This window comes from Ostrinia nubilalis, chromosome 2 (assembly GCF_963855985.1).
Source record: "Ostrinia nubilalis chromosome 2, ilOstNubi1.1, whole genome shotgun sequence".
In the NCBI taxonomy this organism is placed as follows: domain Eukaryota; kingdom Metazoa; phylum Arthropoda; class Insecta; order Lepidoptera; family Crambidae; genus Ostrinia; species Ostrinia nubilalis.
Genome location: NC_087089.1, coordinates 5,334,440 through 5,356,630, shown reverse-complemented (window position 1 = coordinate 5,356,630; position 22,191 = coordinate 5,334,440). Strand labels below are relative to the sequence as shown.

The following is a 22,191-nucleotide window of genomic DNA, read 5'->3' as shown; positions in this document are numbered from 1 at the left end:
GTGGGTCTACGGGTAATTTATTTTAACCATAGTCCCACCGCACAGTGGTAAACGTTGCATGTCACCTAGGTATAATTATAAAAAAATCTATAATTATTAATTAACCATAGATTTATAAGACTTATTCTTAAGTTCATACATATTTATTTGAGAATAAAGGATACATCGAAATTAATAATTGCAAGAACATTTTTTATATCTTCACATCACACAATGTGGGTTAAAGTCACTCATACTCGGCGTTTGATATTTCATGCCATACATCAGTCCACTTATACAATGTATCCGGGCTTGTAGTGATCAAACTTTAAGGGCATAATCTATGGACAATTTTATCGATGAAAATATACTTTTATACTTCTTTTTAAGTTATTTTCCAACACAAGAAAAACCAGCGGGTCTAGTCAAAACGCACTTTAAAATCGCAAACCCATCGCAAACCAGTCGCAAACAAATAAACAAATCGCAAAAGAGGTCGATAACAAAAAAGGCTTAGTCAAACGGCAAAAAATCGAATCGCAAAGCCCTACCTATCGATAATCGAAAGACTGGATTGAAATTTCCCATACAAAGGCTTAGCCAACATGCATTTAAGACTCAATCAAAATCGAATCGAATCGCAACACCCGCCATTTTCATTGCGATTACTTAAACCCCGGTGATAAGCTTCGATTATATCGAAAACCAATAGGGTGAGTTGCACCACCTAACTTTGACCGTAACTATGACGTTAACCGGTGTTTTTTGTATGGAGTTTGACAGATTTTAGACGTTTGTCAAAGTTAAACTAAGATGGTGCAACCCACCCTAAGGCTGTTTTGACAAATCCGTATCGCGATGTCGTTTTGACAGCTAATTTGACAGCGAAGCATAGACGTAAACAGAGAGCAGAAAGAAGGAAGATACTAATTTAAAAAAAAAGCTAAATAAAGTAAAAACAATCGCAAAGTCATAGACATTTTTTAACTTTTATTCGATTTTGAATGAACTTTTATGTCACCGCGTCGTTGGTGGTTCAATGTGCATTTTGGCTGCCATTTTCCGATCGAATCGAATTACTGGTGACGCGGCGACTGACATTAGTGAAAACTTTCTATTGGTTTGCGATGGCATTTTGACTAGACCCACTTGTCGTTAAGGTATGTTTTATTTGGTTACTATGGAAACCGCTGGGAAGGGGTATCTTTGTTCAACAATTACGTCGAAACTAATAAACGTAGACTAATAAATTTACATTCGTTTTGTAGAATAGCTCAAATCCTAATAATACAATGCAAATAAAACATAAAGAATATGAGGTGACATGCAACGTTTACCACTGTGCGGTGGGACTATGGTTAAAATAAATTACCCGTAGACCCACTGGCAAAAACTGTTCAGAACGGTGGGACAACGGGTAAAAAAAATTACCCGTGGACCCACCAGGGGGACATGTTGGGGGGACCACGGGTAAACGCCGAAAAAAGTATGCTTTGATCGAGATTGATGAGATTATTGGAGGAGACACTTTATGGCAAATTTAATTTGATATTTTTTTTGATGCACCTATTTTGCAGATTTCAATCTTATAAGTACCTATTGTTGATTTTATAGTTCGTCGTTAATTCCTCTATGGTTCTTCGGCATGGTTGCCGAGGAAGCCACCATAGCAACGACGAAAGGAACTAATCGGGTACATATCAGTTGCGAAAAATATCTCACCCTTGTTTGGTGCGGATTTCAACACAGACGCGGGATTTCCCCGCTTGCGTTCCCTTGGTGTGTCCATAATGTCCTTTTCATACAAGTATTATTTTGTAACGCTCCGCATCTGTGTTTTTATTCAAATAAATGGGATTAGTAAATAAATAAAAAAGAAATTTTATAGACAAGAGTTTATTAACGTGAAAACAAACATGCAAGTACATTTTTTAAATGTTATTACACTTTGTTATTCATATAAGGTGCTGTTGATATGCTGCTGTGAATGGGTTAAACATAATTATTATGACTACTAACTTAATGCTAAAGCATGTATTTCCAAAAACCAATTGCAAAAGGACGGATCTAAATTCGTTTTTTATTTTAAAAAAATGCACTAGCAAGCTTTTATTTTCCGCTGAAAAACCTTTATAATGAGACAAAACATAAAAATAAAACGTAGTATTTCATTGATAACAACAGATTGTTTTGCAACTATAATGATAGTGGGTAATGATGATATAATACTACGCTACAAATACTAAATCTAAGCTTGGCCGTTTACACAATAGGTGTCAAGCGGGAAAAGGAAACTCAGCCCGTTTTAACATAATATCACTAGGTCGAATTTGCAAGGCATCACCAAATCACAGAACGATATTTTAGACATTGGTACAGTTGGTACTGCGACATTACATGAAGTGACCAATTTACAAAAACATTCAACCTACAAGTCTCAAATTACTTTCGATAGGCCATCCAAATTGATCAAATGCAATAAAAAGCATTAAAATAAATTATTCTCGCGTGAACAAGGTAATAATACTTAAATAATTGCTATCCTAATTAATGATTCAACAAAACAACAGTAAAAAGCATGCCTTAGCAATTTCGAGTTATTTTGTCTAAGTTATGAAAATTTTCATCATTTTCAGCTATAAAAATACTTAAACCCGAGAGAGTACCAAGTGATCACAGATTCTGAAAGTCCGTTCATATCAGTACAAAAGTAACCAACACTTTAAAACGGATTAACCTATTACTACGCACAGTATGAAAGCTGATTCATGCCCATTCCAGGAGTCACATAACATTGGTGCACTTACCTACATTTATAGCTTACTCTCACAATACTATAATAATAGTCTATGTTAATAATCTACAACATTATTTCATTGTTAAATTGATGAGCATGTATCTGATTTCATTGCCTGTCATAAGGAAGATATGCTAATATTATATTGCTATGCTAACGACAGTCAAGGTTTGTCAGCCAGTACCCTGAATAAAAAAAAACAAATGCAAATTACTTTGGCAAATAGAAAAGTTCATTTATTACACACAACCTTTCCCTAACTAACGACTAATTTCGATAGTTAAAACAGTAATAAATAAAATTTGAAACACAACAACTATTGAGTACTGGCGTTTAAACTCCGCGGAGGTGAAATGACATACTGTATAGAAATACGTTCTTTTATAAGATCTAAATAAAAGAAATATCCCCTATTGTCAAATGTTTGCCCCCCTTTTTATCGTCACAAAGAACACATAGCAGTGAATGAGCGCCAGGTGCCAAGTTTTGAATAACCAAAAAGACCCTGATAAGAACATTTCTAAGCTACGCATAATAAGCTTATCTTACCTAGAGATACACACTTTATACTTACGAATAAATATAAGCAGTACGAAACTACTTGCCAAAACTTATTTAACAAATCAATTGTGTACTGTTTACAAAATTCTCACATAAAAAATACATTGTATAATGTTAATAGGTAGATTGCAGAATCAGCTAAACCGTATAAACTGGATGGTTGACTTGATTCTAAAACCTTCCTAAAATTAAGAGGTAATTTTAGACGCTGCCGCTTAACCCTGGTAATAATGTAAACTAAAATAATTGTCAAAAAGCTGTAGGCGTAAGCACGTATTAACGTGTCAAATGTAATCGACACCGTCACCTGCGTGGTAGCCTCTGTATATCCGACTATTGTGACCACAAGCAAAAATATGCAGAAACTCAATGGATTTCATTTCGATGCCGCGTTAGTTCATTACGCCTCGGCTCAACCGAAACTGATGAATAAGTTAACAATAATAAAAAAACTACATTATTAACGTATGTTAAGATTCTAAAACTCCTCAACCATCAGACGTGACCTCAACGAGAAATGTACGTATAAAAACCGGCCACGTCCTAATAATAAAACAATCAAATACAAGCGGAGATCCGGTATTATAAGGATGATTAACAATCCCATTATATCGTAAGCAAAACGCTAAGCCTAACATAAAACTAAGAGAACATTTAGATTTTCGCCGTCAAATCTAGAGATGCGACTCAGTCACTAGAATTAAGATTTTAAAATGTTAGTCAATATCGTTTTCGAAGTCTCATAATGGAGGTCGGAACACATTTCGGTTACATCTATGAAACACTTCAACAATCAAATGAGGGTAGTAATAATTTTCGATTCGATCGTAGGTATTTGAAGTGAACTATTCACAGCGTAAATTTATAATACTAGACATAATAAATAAAATGAGAAGTTAATTTTATTATTTGATGGAAGTTTAGAGACGTACTTATTTCCTCTTGCAAACAAAAAAAACTGTAACAGTGTATAAATACAGCACATTCTCAAGCAGTTAAAACAACAAAGTATGCAACAAAATTAACTTACAAATAAATAATTGTCTTGAATATGATATCTATACCATAGATTCTCTTACAGATAATAATTGAAGGTGTACGTATGTCTCCTAGCAATATTATTGACAGCTAGATACAGCATGGATTGTTTAAGCCTCATATTTTTCCCAATGTTATGGGCGTAAATAGTTGATTTGCCAAACAAGCAACTACTATCCAGTAACGAATATTCACTTTTCTTGCGGTCTGATCCAGTGGACTGACAATCAATGTGAGCTACTTCTAGGTATTTTTTGATCTCACCATAATGACGGTTAAACTGACGCACACCCAAAAACTGACCGGGTATGCGAAATCTAAGTTGAAATTCATTGCACACGGTCAGTGATTTGATGTGCGTCAATTCAACCGTCCTTGACCAGAATAAGTGTATGACAATGTCAGCCCAAAAACCCACAACAAAGAGAGTATGAGGTTAAAAAGTATATGAATCAGTTTACGCTGTGATCGTAGTCTTTAAGTCTGGTCTTACGGGGCCTCAGAGGAACTGGCCAAGCGTGAACGCGTCCAGCACCTTGGGGACGTGCTCGTCGATGCCCACGATGTCCAGCACGCCGGAATGCGAGCCGTCTGTGGTGCCCACGCGGTGGGAAGCCAGCGAGAGGACCGCCAATCTGAAAATATACGGGTTTTACATAAATATTTATTTGTAAGGCAATCTCTAAATTGGTATTTGTTTACATATAGTAGGGAGTTCCAGAATCCAGATATATAACAGAATCCAACTTACTAGGCTTCAATGACGCCCTCGAGCATTGTGTCGTAAAGGAGCAATCAGGGGCGACTATTTTAGAAACCAGGACTATTGAACCATCACTGGATGGCTAACCCATCCAGTGATGGTTCAATAGTCCCGGTTTATTAGGTTAGAATTGTTTAGTTCGTTGGCGGCCACACTAGAACCTGGCTATGATGAGAGGGAACAAGAGGTGGTTTTAGTCCCGTTAGGTCAACCTACTTGGCATCGCCGACGCCCTTCTGGCGGTATCTCTCGAGCGCGCGCACAGGGCAGTGGTCGGCGAGCCCGCCGGGCGGCGGCGGCGGCCCGAAGCGCCCGCCCGGGCCGCGGCCCCCGCGCTCGCTCAGCTCCAGCTCCATGTAGCGCGTGCATCGGTCCACCATGTTGATGAACACGTCCGCCTTGTAGTTGTTCTTGATCGCCCACTCGATGGGCGCGTCTAGCTGCACGCGGCCGAGGTTCGCTTTCTGTGATTATGGATTTTGGTTAGCATATGGCAGGCTATACAGGGTGTCCCAAAAACAATGGATAACCCTGTAACCATCGATAGGCCTCGCCATGGTCTCCCTAACGTCCAATTTTGACCCCAGTAAAAATATCATCGATTTCAAGATTTTTAAGTTTTTAGGCATTTTTAGAAAATTGCCGCCTGCGATTACTTTTTCTCATGCCATTTCTACAAATGAGGATACTTTTCAGTCTAGTTTTTTTCCTTATCACAAGGGATAGTTGGGCTTTCAAAAGAAAATATTAAAGTTCAACAAACTAGTTTAAAAGTATGAAAATTTTAAGAAATTGCAGAGAAGAAGGAAAAATTAATTAATTGTCTTGCACTTTTGATCAGCCATCGTGTAAAAAAAATGTAGGAAGACCATCGTGCCCATTACCTTAAAAACTTCCTTGGTTAATTGAGATTCTAAAAAGGTATCACAAGCCTATGTATTCTGTATTATTTTTATCTTATCGCTAAAATCATTGGGGTACAGGCCTATGTTCAGCAGTGGACGTCCTATGGCTGAAATGATGATGATGATGATTAAATGTCGCTTTATTAAAATTCCTACGCTAAAAATTATCTATTTGTATTTAATGCCACTATGCAGTCCTAGTTTAACTATTACGAGAAAAACTCATTTTTGCAGTTTTCATACTAGTTGCTATTCAAGTAGCCATAAGATAAAAATAATACAGAATACATAGGCTTGTGATACCTTTTTAGAATCCCAATTAACCAAGGAAGTTTTTAAGGTAATGGGCACGATGGTCTTCCTACATTTTTTTTACACGATGGCTGATCAAAAGTGCAAGACAATGAATTAATTTTTCCTTCTCTGCAATTTCTTAAAATTTTCATACTTTTAAACTAGTTTGTTGAACTTTAATATTTTATTTTGATAGCCTAACTATCCCTTGTGATAAGGAAAAAAATTAGATTGAAAAGTATCCTCATTTGTAGAAATGGCATGAGAAAAAGTAGTCGCAGGTGGCAATTTTCTAAAAATGCACAAAAACTTAAAAATCTTGAAAACGGTGATATTTTTACTGGGGTCAAAATTGGACGTTAGGGAGACCATGGCGAGGCCTATCGATGGTTACAGGGTTATCCATTGTTTTTGGGACACCCTGTATGTAGAAAAAAATGTTTTTTTCTTCTTTCTTTAATTCCGATTGCGCCGGTGCAAGTACATCGTTAGTGCTTGTGCACTGCCTACGTAAACTTTCTTATTGACAGAGTTGAGGTAAGGATCATTAACTTTGAAAAGAAAACAGTGAAAAATGATTTACATAGGACCTGAACCCATTTTTTCAAATGCAAATAATTGAGTTTCAAAGATGTTAGTGATTGTAATTTTACACTGTAAGTCAAGTGACTTCGCTAGTTATTTTTAGTGTTAGGCCCAGTTGCAGTATCGTTGCAGTTGCGTTTCACCGTCTGTTCTGGGCCTTACAGTTACTTCATCATATTTAGTAAACGTTACAATTAATTACTCTTATGCAATGATATTATATAAAAACAAAAGCAGATATGTTATAAGCGCTCGCGCTGTGAATACTCAAATACGTCCCAATGAGGATCAGTACTGTTGTAGAAAATTCAATAAAACTAGTATCTACGTTAATCTTTAAGACATAAGAAAGATATATCTTTTTGAATTATCCAAATCGGACCATTACTTACGAAGATATTAAGTAATAAACATAGGCCGTTTTTGCCGCTAAAAGTCAACGTACGCAAGGCCGCGTGACGTCATTATATCCGAATCGAGCGCAGCCGGCGTACTAATGGGATGGAAAATATTTTTTTCCGGCTAAACTATCAGCTTTAGAAAAAAACTTTTAATAACATTTATTCTTCAAAATAAAGTAACCTATCGACCAGTAATTTTTAAAATTAAAAATTGTGAAAAATAAGTATTGCTATGTCCAAAAACCACATTTTCATAGGATTTGATGCAATGCGGAGACGCGGTTGGGGTGAGTGTAACTTAATGATTGTTTGTATTGAACATAATAATACATAATATGATGCTAATACCCAGTTTCTGGCCTGGGGGGGGGGGGGGATAAGTCATACCCAGCTTATAGCCTGGGGGGAGGGGCAAGCCTTACCCAGCTTCTGGCCTTGGTGGAAGGGGGGAGAGGCAAGTCATACCCAGTTTCTGGCCTGGGGGGGGGGGGGGGTAAGTAATACCCAGCTTCCGGCCGAGGGGGAGTCATACCTAGCTTATGCTTATAGATTGGGGGAAGGGGCTAGCCTTACCCAGCTTCTGGCTTGGGGAGAGGGGGGGGGGAGGGGTCAAGTCATAACCAGTTTCTAGGGCTGGGGGGAGGGGCTAGCCTTACCCAGCTTATGGCCTGGGGGAGGGGGGGGGTCAAGTCATACCCAGTTTCTGGCATTTCTGGCATGGGGGGGGTGTCATACCCAGCTTCTGGCCGAAGGGGAGTCATATCCAGCTTATGCTTATGGCCTGGGGGTAGGGGCAAGCCTTACCTAGCTTCTGGCCTGGGGGGAGGGGGAGGGGTCAAGTCATACCCAGTTTCGGGCCGGGGGGGGAGGGGGGTGGGTAAATCATACCCAACTTCTGGCCGAGGGGGAAGTCATGCCCAGCTTATGACCTGGGGAGAGGAGAGGGGCGGGGTAGTCATACCCAGCTTCTAGGCTAAGATTAAATAGATTTCCAGCACGGAGCGGCTGTCCTTTCCTGCAGCAGCTGGCCCGCCCATGGGAACGGCGAATAGATAGGTAGGTGCGTAGGTTTAACTCAGAAAAACTAAATAACAGGTAGGTATTAAGTAGTGATGAAACGGATAGTTGTTTGGCCGGATACCGGATACCGGATATCCGGCCAGCTGCTAGGCCTGATAGCCGGATATCCGGCGGCCGGATAGTTGGCCCATTGTCTCGTTGCATGTCGTGACGAGTTTAGCGCCGCACAGGTGTTTCGAACGCGATCAGTGGGTCTATTAGTAGACTAGACTAGTCACTTTTCGAAAATCGAATTCATCCGAATAGAATGTCAGATTTTGCCACTTGTCTAGGGGGTAGATTAATTCGGGCGATTTTGGTTGCCATCGTGAGTGTGTGATTGAATAGCGAAAATTTATTTGGCAATATTTTGACATTACCAGATATTTACCATTTATGTATTATTTATTATAACGTCATTAGAGATAATAGCCCAGAAAAAGAAATTAGTTTTTTGAAAGGCCTTAATATGGCTTTTTTGTAACTTTTTGGACTTTAAATAAAAGCCGTCATTATTATAAGCCATTTTATTGATATTTATTTACCCCAAAGATTTAATGTATTTCATTTTATTAATAGGAAATTGTCGTAGTTTTTTAATATCCGGTATCCGGCCGGATAGTGAGTTACTATCCGGTATCCGGCCGGATAGTAAATTTAGGCAGGATATCCGGCCTACCGGATAGTTACCGGATATCCGTTTCATCTCTAGTATTAAGTGTACATCGAAATGATTTTCATAGCAATGTCTTATTGTTAGAAGTTATACCTTATTGTTAGAAGTAAATCGAGAAAAGGATGGTACGGCCGTGCCGCTTTTTTGCTCGACTTGGTGGGGGGCACTGCCGTGCCCCCAGATAAATTAATACTTATACATTTTTATATTTTACTTGGAAGAAGATATGACTCTAACAACACTTATGTACACTTTATTTGAATAAATCGCCAAATATACCACCGCGGAGACCCCAATCGCGTCTCTGCGTGCCATTGAATCGTATGAGCGTATGGATTTTTTGCGTTATTTTTCACAATTTCCATTTTTAAAAATTACCTATCGATAGCTTACTTTATTCTGATGAATAAATGTTATTACAAGTTTTTCTCTAAAACTGATAATTTGGCTAGAAAAAAATATTTTCTATCCACGCAGTACGCCGGCAGCGTTCGAATCGGATATAATGACGTCATCGTCCCCGCGCCGGGCGGTCAGTGAACTTTTTTAGTAATTTGGCCATAACTTCGTCAATTTTTGTCGTAGAACAAAAATTTTTGCACTGTGTATTAAGGATTTCTTAGCCCTATAAATCTGCATTCACAGCTAAAAATCGAAATGATCCTCATTGGGACGTCTTGTGTTTAGTCTTCGTGTGGCCTGCGTCGTGCGCAATCGCGTGCGTACCACACCGTAAGTTCCTGTGTTCTTACCAAAATAAATAAAAAATGCCATCGTGTGTGTTTCGAAAGTGTACCAATTATGACTCTAAAGTAAACAAAATACAAGGGATCTCTTACCACATGTGATTATGCAAAATTATTTAGTATTTATATTTTCAATTATTTATGCAAACAATCAAGACGCCATGCGCCATGTTCAAGTTAAGAAAGAGAAAGCGATCTTGTTTTGACGTTAGAGCGATAAGGATGCGTGCGCTGCGGACATAGATTAGTTAGTGCAGAATCGTTAAAACTATAGCTATCTCTTTCATTTGCGTGCTATTTCGTATCTTTTGTTTCACTTATCAATTACATTTGTCAATGTGTGCAATTTGGAATAGCTCGGCACGGATTAAAATCGTAATTTCTATGAACGTAACATATTGTGGTGATCCGGCTCGAAGGACCAGGAAAATGTGGTGGACTGCAGTGGACTGTATGCGTTTGTGTGTGTTCGAGAGCGCCGACCGGACGATGATGACTGCCGTTGAGAGCTTGCCCTTACTATGTCAGGCGTAGTAGGTGCTACTTGCAGGAATAAAACCATTATTTCACTTGCTGAGACTTCTCGCGTTTATTATTCGCTTCCTTTTCTCAGTTCTTGCTTCTTCAGATCACTTGTTGCTTGGAGCACTTGTTCTCTGAACTGAACACAACATCTGAACTCAACATAAAATAAACTTAAACTTGTCTCCCGGAGCGCCTCGCTCCGTATTTATAGGGCCCCGGGCTATATCCATCCCTTTCTCTCCCGATATTCCTGTCCCTGTCTCTCATGTTCTGGAACCATAGTTCTGGAATGTTCGAAGCGAGAGGTCCGATGTTGCCGTCCCGTTTCTTTTTCTCTCGAATATTCCAGAAGTGTGTGGAAGAGTATTTGATGTGCAAGCGAGATGAGAGATAATGTGAGAAAGAGATGGAATGTTATTTATACCTAATCGACTCTAATTGATTATTTTACAACATTATCTGACTATTAATGTTGCTAATCGATTCTAATTAATAAGTTAGCGTATTTCCTTGGTCGACGTCGCTAACAATCTCCCCCGCAGTGCGAAGCACTCCCTCTTCCGGATGCGACGTCTTGGCAGGAACCAGGACTACCACTCGTCGCGTCGGTTGCCGTAGCACTCCTCCGGGTGTTCGCACGTCGAGGACTCGTTCTCTTCTGTCCGGACCGGGGTATACCCTCTGCACTTTCCCTCGTGGCCAAGAGTTTCTTGGTGGCATTGCGTCGAATCTCAAGGCGACGTCGCCGACTTGAGGGTCTTCTGTCTCCTGGCCGGCTATCTTCCTCGGCATCAAAGTTGGCAGGTACTCTTTTTGCCATCTTTGCCAGAAGCGCTGCGCTGTCTTCCAGTTCGCCTTCCCGATGAGGTCGCGGTCCTTGAACACGCCCGGCGTCATCGCTCCGCAGGATCTTCCGTTCGGGAAGTGGTTCGGCGGGAGTCTTTCTTCGTCGTTGGGATCCGCGCTGATACAAGTGGACGCGAACTCCCAATGTGTTCCGCTTCGAGGAGGAGCGTGTGCAGGACTTCTTCCGGTGATGTCTTTTCTTTCAGGACGGCCATTAGTGTCGTCTTCACCGTGCGGACCCTTCTCTCCTAGGCGCCTCCCATGTTGAGACATCCAGGTGGGATGACCATCCAACTTCTTCTTGATGGAACGCTGATGTGCCTGATGCCCTCTGCTGGTCTTCTTCAGGACACTTCGAGCCGGTTTGTCGGCGCCGTTGCATGGCCGACGTGGTTCCACTCCGATGTCCTCTTTCTCGAAGTGTCGGTGAACCAAGGCTTCCGTTCCATCTTCTACTAGTCTGCTGTGGTGCACTAACTTCACTGGATCACTTCCTCCAGTGTTGGATCCATGCAGGACCCATCCAAGGCTGGTCAAAGAGGCAACTGGTTCGGAGGCCTTCCCTCTGCGTAGTCTCCGTGTGACTATTAGCCCCCAATTGTCTTGCCCAATCAGAAGTCTAGGTACTTCTTTGTCGTAGACCAGCTTCTTCTTAATTTTCTTCAGGTGTTTCCAGTTTTGAAGCATTCCTTCTTCGACACCTTGCTTCGTCAACTTCAAGTTGTCGATAGTTCTCGCTTCCATGTTGAGTTTATTTCTACAATGGACCCCCTTGATCTTCATGTTGATCCTCTGAGAGTTGCTTTTCACCATTCCGTTCCCCCCAACCATCTCGATGGTGATGGCTTCCGGCTTCCCTTGCGCCCCAATCTTCTTCGCTACTGATGAGTCCAGCAGCGTGATGGTGGATCCTTCGTCCAGGAGCGCGAGCACTCTTGCTGTCCCCTTGGGCCCGTAGAGGTTTACCGGCGTCATCTTCAAGTAGGTCCTTCCGCAGCTCGTGACGTGCACCGACGATACAACTCCTTCGGCAGGCTTCTCTTGAGTCTTCGTTGCTGCAGACTTCTCCGAGTGAAGACTGATGTGATGCCACCTCGTGCACTTCTTGCACGGCTGTGCCCGGCATGTGTTTCTAGCATGCTTGAAGCGCAGGCATTTGAAGCACATTCTTGCCTTCTTCGCCATTTCCCATTTTTCGTCTACACTGGATTCCCTGTACCTCTTGCACTCGTACAGCCAGTGATCTTCTCGGCATTCTGGGCACTTCTTCACGTCGGTCTTCTGATCTTCGTAGTATCCCTCCGCTTGTGGGACGTGGTGGATCGGCCTCTTGAACGTGTTCCTCTTCTGATCCCAGGACACTTCTGGGGGAGCGTAGTCGCTGTTCATATCTGCTTCAACTTCCATGAAGTCGTACATGAGTTCGAGCGCTGGTTTTCCCTCTGCCCGGCGCTCACGTTGGTAAATGAGCCACCGAGACTTCATGGTCGGCGGCATCTTCTCTATAAGACACTCCACGGCCCCCGGTGCACACAAATATTCCGTCTTCCCGAGTGCCCTGATGGTGGCCACGGCATTGCGGACTCGGCTGGCAAACATGCAGATCTCCCCCGATGACTCGTTGACCCTTGGCAGCCTTTCCATCTTCTTCAACTCCGCCAGGGCTATCGCTCCAGGTCTGCCGAACCGGACCTCCAGGCTCTTCATCAGCTCTTCCGGATCCTCGGCGGTGAAAAGGAGGCTCTTGACTGCCTCCCTCGCGTGCCCCTGGAGACACCTTCGAAGTCGCGCCAAATTCTGTGCCGGCGTGAAGGAGCGCGCGGTGTCTTCATACGACCTTCTGAACGCGAGCCATTCTTCACATGCGCCATGGAAACTTGGGAGGTCGACCAGTTGTCTCGTGAGGCCACCCTCTGCCCTCTGTGACAGCTTGGTGATGGCCATGGCCAATTCTTGAATATCGGTCCTCCCTTCCGAAGTTAGTGGCTGCGGCGGCGGCGTCGGCGGCAACACTTGCGGCGGCAACGGCGGCAACACTTGCGGCGGCGACGGCGACGACGGCAGCGGTAGAACTTGCGGCGGCGGCGGTAGAACTTGCGGCGGCGGCGGCAGCGGCGCGGCGGTCGGCGGCGGCGGTAGCGGCTGTGGTTTCGGCGGTACCTTCTCGGCGATGATGCTCGAGTGGTCCGGCCAATCTTCGATCTGCATTTGCCTGTACTGCACTTCTTCTGGATCCTCTTCCATGTCGGAATCCAATTGGGCCAACTCCAATTCCGCTTTGGCAACTTCCAGTTCCTGGCGGGCCACTCTTAATTTGGCCTCTATTTCTGCCCTTCTTCTTGACGAGCGGACGGAGCGCGTGTCTTGATTCACTCGTGACAGTCGCGGCGTTTGTTCATGTACTTGCGGCGTGGGTGGCGCGTACTGTCCTTCAACAGTCGGCACGGTGGTCACCGTAGTCGCGGGAGTCGCGGCGGCAGCGTTGGCGGCGGCGGCGGCGGCGGCGGCACGTCTCTTCTCTGCTTCCGCGATACGGGCCCTTAGTGCTTCGTGTGGCTTCGTGACGTCGGCGGTTATCTCCTCTGTGTAGGAGCGCGGTGCTGGTTCCCCTTTTCCCAAATGCACGCCGGGCTCTCCCATAACCCGGGTGCTAACAGCCGGCGCGGCGTGGTCCCTGGCGATGCGCGGTGAGGACGCGCCCCCGGCGGGATACGGGGTCAGCGTTGATGAAGTATCCGTGGTTTCCGTCGGAGTACTTCCTCCATGAACCGGCGGCGACGTAACTCTCCCTGCGGCGGCGGCGCTAGCCGCGGCGGCGGCACCTCGTAGCTTCTCCGACCTGGTGACAGGCATCTTCGCTATTCCCGTAATCCGGCTACTCGAAGGACCAGGAAAATGTGGTGATCCGGCTCGAAGGACCAGGAAAATGTGGTGGACTGCAGTGGACTGTATGCGTTTGTGTGTGTTCGAGAGCGCCGACCGGACGATGATGACTGCCGTTGAGAGCTTGCCCTTACTATGTCAGGCGTAGTAGGTGCTACTTGCAGGAATAAAACCATTATTTCACTTGCTGAGACTTCTCGCGTTTATTATTCGCTTCCTTTTCTCAGTTCTTGCTTCTTCAGATCACTTGTTGCTTGGAGCACTTGTTCTCTGAACTGAACACAACATCTGAACTCAACATAAAATAAACTTAAACTTGTCTCCCGGAGCGCCTCGCTCCGTATTTATAGGGCCCCGGGCTATATCCATCCCTTTCTCTCCCGATATTCCTGTCCCTGTCTCTCATGTTCTGGAACCATAGTTCTGGAATGTTCGAAGCGAGAGGTCCGATGTTGCCGTCCCGTTTCTTTTTCTCTCGAATATTCCAGAAGTGTGTGGAAGAGTATTTGATGTGCAAGCGAGATGAGAGATAATGTGAGAAAGAGATGGAATGTTATTTATACCTAATCGACTCTAATTGATTATTTTACAACATTATCTGACTATTAATGTTGCTAATCGATTCTAATTAATAAGTTAGCGTATTTCCTTGGTCGACGTCGCTAACACATATCTATAGTTCTGTAATATCATTGCTCTTATGTAACATTAACTATTGTATGTTATTTTACCAAATAAAGTAAATTGTAACACTTATAAGTGTTCTACATCCGCCATTTGATTTCCGGACGGCTGCTCTGTAAAACTATTTAGGCTTATGACTTAGCTTCAAAAATATTTGTATTTTTATTTATGCTATGAATAATTTCTGCACCTGTGATATGAAGTGCCAGGCAACGGTTTTGCTGGTGGCGCTCTCGGCACACTCAGACAGGCAAATTTTGAAATAACATCATCTAAATTTACCTTATATTAAGTATTATCATCTCTCCACTTCCACACTGGTCCGTAATCAGTTACTAGTATCTGAGATAAATTCAAGATATTTGGATGAAATGGCTAACTATTTGTGCGGTGAATGATTTTTTTAAATACTGTTAAGCCATTTGCATTGGAACAAATGGGAAACTACGGCTTTGATGAGCGCGTACACTTATGATGACGTCGCAATGCAGTGTAATTTTTTGTACTAAAGATTTGTTGAATTGAAGTACCCATGATCTTTTTTTGTGACTGAAGAACCACGTTAAAGCGCTTTTCAAAGTGTTCGGGGCATAGTACCTACAAGGCCAAGCAGGTGAACATTATAACACTTACCCTGAGGATAAACTCTGCTTCATCCACACTGCTGAAGTTGCGTTCGAGATTCACCACTTGAACTCCGTCTTCACTGAACACCGCAATCTTCACGTTCTTTTCGCGCTTCAGAAGTTGCAGCGCCAATATAATAGCTGAAAATGTTTTATTCTTCAGAAAATGCCGAAGTTCATAAAATATTATCAATCTCTTAGTGGTTAGAACCCGACGTTGTTAAATTATTATATGGTTAACCCAAAAGTAATACATTTCGCTTATCATGAGGGGTTTACGGGACATTAGTCATTTGGACAATATAATTTATATTCTTAAAAAAATACATTACAAAAAGTAACACAATATTATCAATATATTGGAGTGATACTCATATGTTTTTATGGAATTGGTTTTTGTTTCATTAGTTAGGTGTTTTCATAAATATTAATCAGATTTAATTGTCTGTGAAGAGTTTAATCATATAATTAATAATTAGGTTAATTGAATTCATCATTAATTTAATATCTCTGTGATTAATCTCCTTAATATTGTATTCTCTCTCCATTTCAATCATCTAATGATTTATTATTTCAAAATTATAAACCGCTGTATCCTAGGCTAGACATACATAAATAATTGAAAAGGAGACTGGTAACACCAGTCCATTAGATTTGACGTCTACTTGTAGTCTATCTATTTTTTGAAGTGACTTACTGACTGAATGATTTTAAATAAAATAAAAAATCGAAAATAAGTCAGTTTACTACGTCTGTTATTATTTTATGGATTTTTTAACAGCCTCCGATTCCCTATTATGGAATATACATGTGACTCACCAGCGTGACCCGGCGTGACGGTCTTGTGGTGGAAGCACTCCGCATACAAATGCTTCTTGCTTTTCTTCTCAGTGTCTGCGTCGCCGCCAGCGGCGGGCGCGGTGGGCTTGGGAGTTGTCTTCTTGCCCTTCTTCGGTACTGTATAGCCCTTGCAGAAGTGACGACCTGTTTGAATAAGAAAAACTTTTGACGCATGTATTTTGAGGGTACACATTACTGGATGACCCAGAAAGAGTTGATAAATAAATCAATATGAACAAATGAATTATGTTTTATTGTACACTGCTATACACATACAATGCATTTTAGAAAGACAAGTGACAGACATTCATTTTAGTTTGAGTAAGCCTTAGGTACTTTCAGAGACTGATTTTTATCAGTTCTTTGAGTTTTTATCAATTGAACGTGTCTCAATAAACATTGCTTAAATACAGATTGCAGTTACACCCTTAATAGACAACCGCGAAAGCAAAAAAATATATAAAAAAAGAGGAACAGGTTTGGCTTGTGGCTTTGAAATAATAGGTACTGCTTTTCGAAACAACAGGATCGTAAACTGACCTTTGAACATATGGTGTCTCATGTCAAGGGTGATGAGGTACCGCTTATTGGTGGGCGGCGTGAGCAGCCACGTCTGGTCCATCAGCTTGCTCAGAGCGGCGATCACGGCTTGGTTCGGTGGCTGGTCAATGCCTGCAAATTACGTTTTGTTACTTTCAAGCAGTTAGGTCACTTTCTGGTTGAACAAATTAAGTTTGCTGGAATTAGATTACTGGATAGATATTCATTCTAGCTAAATAATGTTAGGAGTGGTTTTACAACTATAGTTTGGCTGTCGTCGAGGATAGCACTAGCGACTCTCGAATCGGCTGTCCTAAAACAAAACCGTTGTACTGTTATCTATCTTCAATCACGCTGTAAGATGTAGGTACACACATTAATTTTATTGCCCAATATGTTAACACAGGTTTGAAACTATGGTGAATGAATCACGTTTTCAGCTTTATCCAATACATAATAGGTTTTCTGTATGTTCATGTGATTCAAGAATAGTTTTAACTTTAATAAAGAATGCCTTACCCCAGTACTTGACTTCCTTGGGATGCCTCCTGGTGACAATCCACTCCCAGAGCCCGGTGTTGGAGTCAAACATCTGGCGCGCGCGGCGACGTGTCTCCTTCTCACTCGCCACTTTCTCTTTCTCGAACTTCATCGGCCTATAAACGTACTTTTGTTATAAATGTGTTTGCTTTGTTGTTCTTTATGAACGGCAGATTTGTTACATATCAAGTCTTCAGGAAAATATTGAGAGCATATTATTATAAAGAAAATTATTATCTGCAATGAGAGAAGCTGTATGTTTAACAAAGCTGTAAAACTATAAAATTGTTATTATATTAAAATATACTTACGAGCAAAAATATGGAATCACTCCTTTATGTTCCGAGCGGTCTTAAGAACTGAATGACTATGTATTGTATGTATCTATGGTATCAATTTTAAGTTTATAATATCTCCTTTAAAATGGTACCATTTTTATTGATCTTCTATTAGTTATTTAGTTCTTATGATCGCTAGGAATAAATAGGGTGATTCCATATTTTTGCTCGCGAGTGTAGTAAGACACGGGTCTTAACGCGACGTTTATTAATGAGTTACATTACAAATTATAACTTCAAGCCGTGAACACATACTCATTAATAAACGTCGCGTTAAGACCCGTGTCTTACTATTTTTAATTGAAATAGAACGCGAAAGTTTAAAATCTTATGTTATTATATTTTTCTTCTTTTTTTACAGCAAGGCTTGGGGTAATGGTCCACACAGTAACCTTCGCACTGAATTCCGCCAAAGTCACATTAATTAAAATTTACACAGTTAAAAAATAGAAGCAAAAAAAAATTGATTATTTAATTTTTATTGTGTACTGTTTTTAAACTTACTTGTACTTCTTTTTGTAGTTGCACATAGTGATGTACACTTCTAGCGGAGTGATGTTTGACTTCTTGATAATGTCTTGGTTGTTCAGCATTGACAGCAGAATAGCTGTGGTGGTCGAATCATTTGTGAGGAAGCCCATATTGTGGATGCGCTGGATGTTGTATAGGAGCTCCTTCAGTGAAAACTGAGGTAAGACAGCATTCCATACCTGTGAAAATTTGTTTGTTATTAAATAACACAATGATAAAAATTACAAGTGGATTTTAATGTTAGTAATAATGCTATTTAATTTAACAGCAGCTGATTAGGTGCCTAACCTGAAATTGGGTGTACTTTTTTTGTTTTTTTTTTTTTTTTATCCACACCGAGGTACATTAACTCTATTCAGTTATCAAATCCAAAATATGGTTCAATGAAACTGATTATTCATATTAAAGTGGCATGCAGAGGGGGGAGTTTCATAACAGTAGAATAGAAGTTTTACACCAGTCAACTTACTTTTTAAAAGTAGAAGTTTTTTTTTTATTTCCCGCCATTCTATATTCAAATAACTTACTTCTTGTGACGTAATCAGGTGGCCAGGGATATGGTCCAGAGTGAACTGATGCTGCGTAACCATCGCCGCGGCCGCGACGGGATCCTCGCAGTGACGTATGTCTTCCACTTTCTGGATGTAGTCGAACACCTCCTTGGTTCCTGGCTTGTCACCCACCAGCTGTTTGGCCCGCTTATAGCCAAAGATTGCATATTTCACCACAGCATCACGGGCTAAAATATGCAGTTAGGTTTATTAGTTCAACATGGTTCATAAAAAAGTAATTTTAATCTGAACATTGGTTAGAAAAAAAAACAATATACCTTGATCAGTAGGTTCAATTTTGAGATGACATTTCCGCAGTAGAGTCTTATGAGAGCGTCCATGACGTGCCTTCACTCGGCTCATTTCCTTGGCCAACTCCATTGGGTCTTTCTCACTGTACCATTTCTTGAGATGCTTGCACCAACCTCGACCATTTCCTACACATGAGTAATAATAAAATAAATCAATCAGAACATAATTAATTATTTCAAAGAAATAAGTTATCCCGTTCCATGTTGTATGAAGCCAATATGATAAAGCTAGTATTTTCATAATAAATGTTCCAAATCTACAAACATAATTTATTTTTCGTACCAGAATCTTTTGTTGGATCCATGTAGGTATGTAGCAAAAATATAAAAAAAAAATTGAAACTATTTAGTAATAATACAAAAAGTACAATCCCAGTTCACCTACCAGTTTTCAGCAGTCGGGTGAACTTGTTAAATAGCATCATTTGTTCTGAAGTTCGGCACACCTCAGCGGCAGCCTTGTACGTGGCTTCTTTCACAGCTTGAGACCCTAGCATCAAACATTTGCCTAAAGCAAATGCTATCGTCTCAAAACGAGTATACCAGCCATCTTTATACGCCTGAAATTAATACAAATGTAGGGTATCTATCAACAACAACAAAGAATTTTATATAGCTATCACACCAAGCATTCATTGAGATGATGACCTAGAATGGTATTCTTAGGAATTTCATAGTTTAATTTTATTACCTTGAGTATGATGCTGACAACTTCAACATTGTTCACTCCATCGGCCAGGGCTACATTAAGGGCTGTAAGCCTGTCGGCTTCAAAGTATTTCTGAGCGCTCCAGCATCCAGGGAAGTACTTCGGAGCCTCATTGCCGGTGTGAAGGAAGCGCGTGATCTTGTTCCGCACACTGGTGTTGAGCGTCGGCGTACTCATTTTCAACAAGCAAAATATATTTGCTTGTCCAAATCAACTATTTAGCGACGCCTTCAGACGGCAATTTCATCAAGATCCACTGACGATACAGCGAAGAGAACACAAACTGAAAAGAATACAGTCAAAGGTAAATGCACCGCACGAGAAAGCTATTAATTTTTTGTCGGTATTCGAGCGAAACATGTGCCACAATAAATTGAGGATGTGGCCAGAAAAAATAGACAATGGAGGCCAAATAAATACCTCCCATAATATGTGTATGACTTACTGGTAAAGTTTGGATTTGTAAAAAGCACGGGTTTAATGTACAGTTAGTGAACAGTAAAATAATTCTGGCGTGAGAGAGAAAATAGGAGACAAAAAAATTCGTAAACCTACCTCGTTTCCCAAAACTTGTTTGATTTGACAAGTAGGGATGTGCTGTGCACAATGCTGTGTAACTCCACGATAGGTGTAATGAAGAATGTTCACTAATTTTGTTTTTTAGCTTTCTGTATTCTCTGTTAAAAATAAAAAATACACGTGAAAGAATTATTTCGATACGTCAATTAGTTTCCAAGATATTGAATTTTAAAAGTGCGGCCGGCGGCCGGCCCGCCATTTTATGCGCGTGACGTCATATTACAGTGACTGGCTCATATTTGTATGGGTGGAATCTTGCAAGCTGAATTAAGACCCACTTCTAGAGATGGGTTTCCACCCGGGTAAAAACCCACATGAGGGTAAAAACCCAATAAAAACCCGTTTCATTCCACCCGTGGGTGTTTACACCGGGTGAAAACAAATAATTTTGTAATTATTTCAATTGGTATCTTTTCTTTATTTTTATTGAATTTTTCTCATTTAAGTTTATTGATTAATAAGTAATAAGTTAAATTTAATACTAATATGCATTTATATCGTGGCCAAATCGTAAAATTGATCACGTTATGATGATGTGACCAATTATTTTATAAAATGGTGTTATTTCAAGAATCGTTGAACCGATTTCGAAGAAATTTAGTAGGAACACAATAATTTGTGATCATGGCAAGGACATGGAGGGGGGGAGGGGGGGGATGCCAAAGATGCCAAACTCTCTCTTTGATGACATTACGGTATAAAGTTACAAATAACAACACCAACTACAAAGTACTTCTGCTTAAAAACTTGAAATCCAACCGCCCTTCCGCCACTGTAACGCATTGTAACGTTTTTCAAGACCTCCTCTCCCCCCAGATTGCATTACGTAACACTAGAATGCCCCCTTAGCAACAAATACCATTTCTCACTTTAAAAAAACGCTATTTTTGTTTTCACCCACCAAAATGGGTGATAATGGGTAAAAACCGGGTTTTTACCCAAATCACCCAGTTTTAACCCAATCGGGTGAAATGGGTTTTTACCCACTACCCATCTCTACCCACTTCCAGGCAACCAATTAAGCTGAAATTTCGCAAACACATGTGATTTGGATGACCATGCAATATTATGATGACATGGAGCTGATCTGATGATGGAGCTGGAAGGTGGCCATAGGAACTCTATAATAAAACGACTTAAATGCATCGAGTTTGGGCTCGTTCGTTTTGTATTGATGAGTATTTTAATTCTATATAGTAATCAGGGTCTAATGATGAAGCTGGAAGGTAATTCGCAATAAAACGACACAATCGCATCAAGTTTGGGTTTGGTTCAATTTTAATTTCTGTGATGGGTCTGGGTGTTAATATGTATGATAAGTTTGTATTTACAAAAAAAAATGTATTTAAGTATGTTTATATCCGTTTTCTAGTGAGCGGACACTGTGAATGTACGTCACGCGGGGTCACGTGACCGTCGGCGGGACTCAATATTTAAGCGAACTTTGAATGCCTATAAAATCATAACTACTGGGTATTTTTGAATGAAATAAAAACTAATGTATTTGTAAATGTAAAAGCTTAACTGTAACATAGGTTTCAAGTGATTTTGCATACCTAGTAACATTCTCAATTCAACGTTTTATTATAGGTAGACTAGCTTTTGCCCGCGGCTTCACTCGCGTGAAATTTAGTTTGTCACATTAATATCGTCATAAATTATAGCCTATATGTTATTCTGGGTTGTAAATAATAATACTGCAGTTTCATCAAAATCCGTTCAGTAGTTTTTGCGTGAAACAAACATCCACACAAACTTTCGCATTTATAATTATTAGTGGGATAAAATATTGTTTTATTGTTTTATTAGTATGACAAAATTAAAAAAAAAATCAAAAAGAATCACAAATAAATTATAATTTTTAAAATTACATGTTAGTAAAAT

The 22,191-nt window shown here is 40.8% G+C and overlaps 1 protein-coding gene across 2 annotated transcripts; it reads right to left on the bottom strand.

The window, feature by feature from the left end:
- Positions 1–1,859: 1,859 nt before the first annotated feature.
- On the bottom strand, positions 1,860–20,560 carry LOC135080495 (RNA-binding protein RO60-like). 2 transcript variants are annotated; one of them, XM_063975138.1, is made up of 12 exons: positions 20,284–20,560; positions 19,711–20,011; positions 19,405–19,579; positions 18,987–19,145; positions 18,685–18,896; positions 18,131–18,336; positions 17,268–17,404; positions 16,749–16,880; positions 16,188–16,352; positions 15,376–15,509; positions 5,355–5,602; positions 1,860–5,010 (listed from the first exon to the last, which is right to left on the bottom strand). In XM_063975138.1, the coding sequence occupies exons 2-12, from the start codon at positions 19,903–19,905 to the stop codon at positions 4,875–4,877; spliced, it is 1,899 nt and encodes a 632-aa protein (XP_063831208.1). In that variant the 5' UTR covers positions 19,906–20,011; positions 20,284–20,560; the 3' UTR covers positions 1,860–4,874. The 2 variants fall into 2 exon arrangements, with proteins under 2 accessions (XP_063831208.1, XP_063831201.1); XM_063975131.1 differs by lacking the exon at positions 20,284–20,560 and adding an exon at positions 20,174–20,277.
- Between the last annotated feature and the right edge of the window lie 1,631 nt (positions 20,561–22,191).

Bases quoted from the DNA above. Each gene is read 5' to 3' on its own strand.
- LOC135080495 (XM_063975138.1), bottom strand. From the start codon at position 19,905: ATGAGTACGCCGACGCTCAACACCAGTGTGCGGAACAAGATCACGCGC. The intron at 18,897-18,986 runs GTATATTGTTTT...TGCATATTTTAG, and splicing joins AATTGAACCTACTGATCAAG to CCCGTGATGCTGTGGTGAAA. The intron at 5,603-15,375 runs GTAAGTGTTATA...CCATAATCACAG, and splicing joins AAGCAGAGTTTATCCTCAGG to AAAGCGAACCTCGGCCGCGT.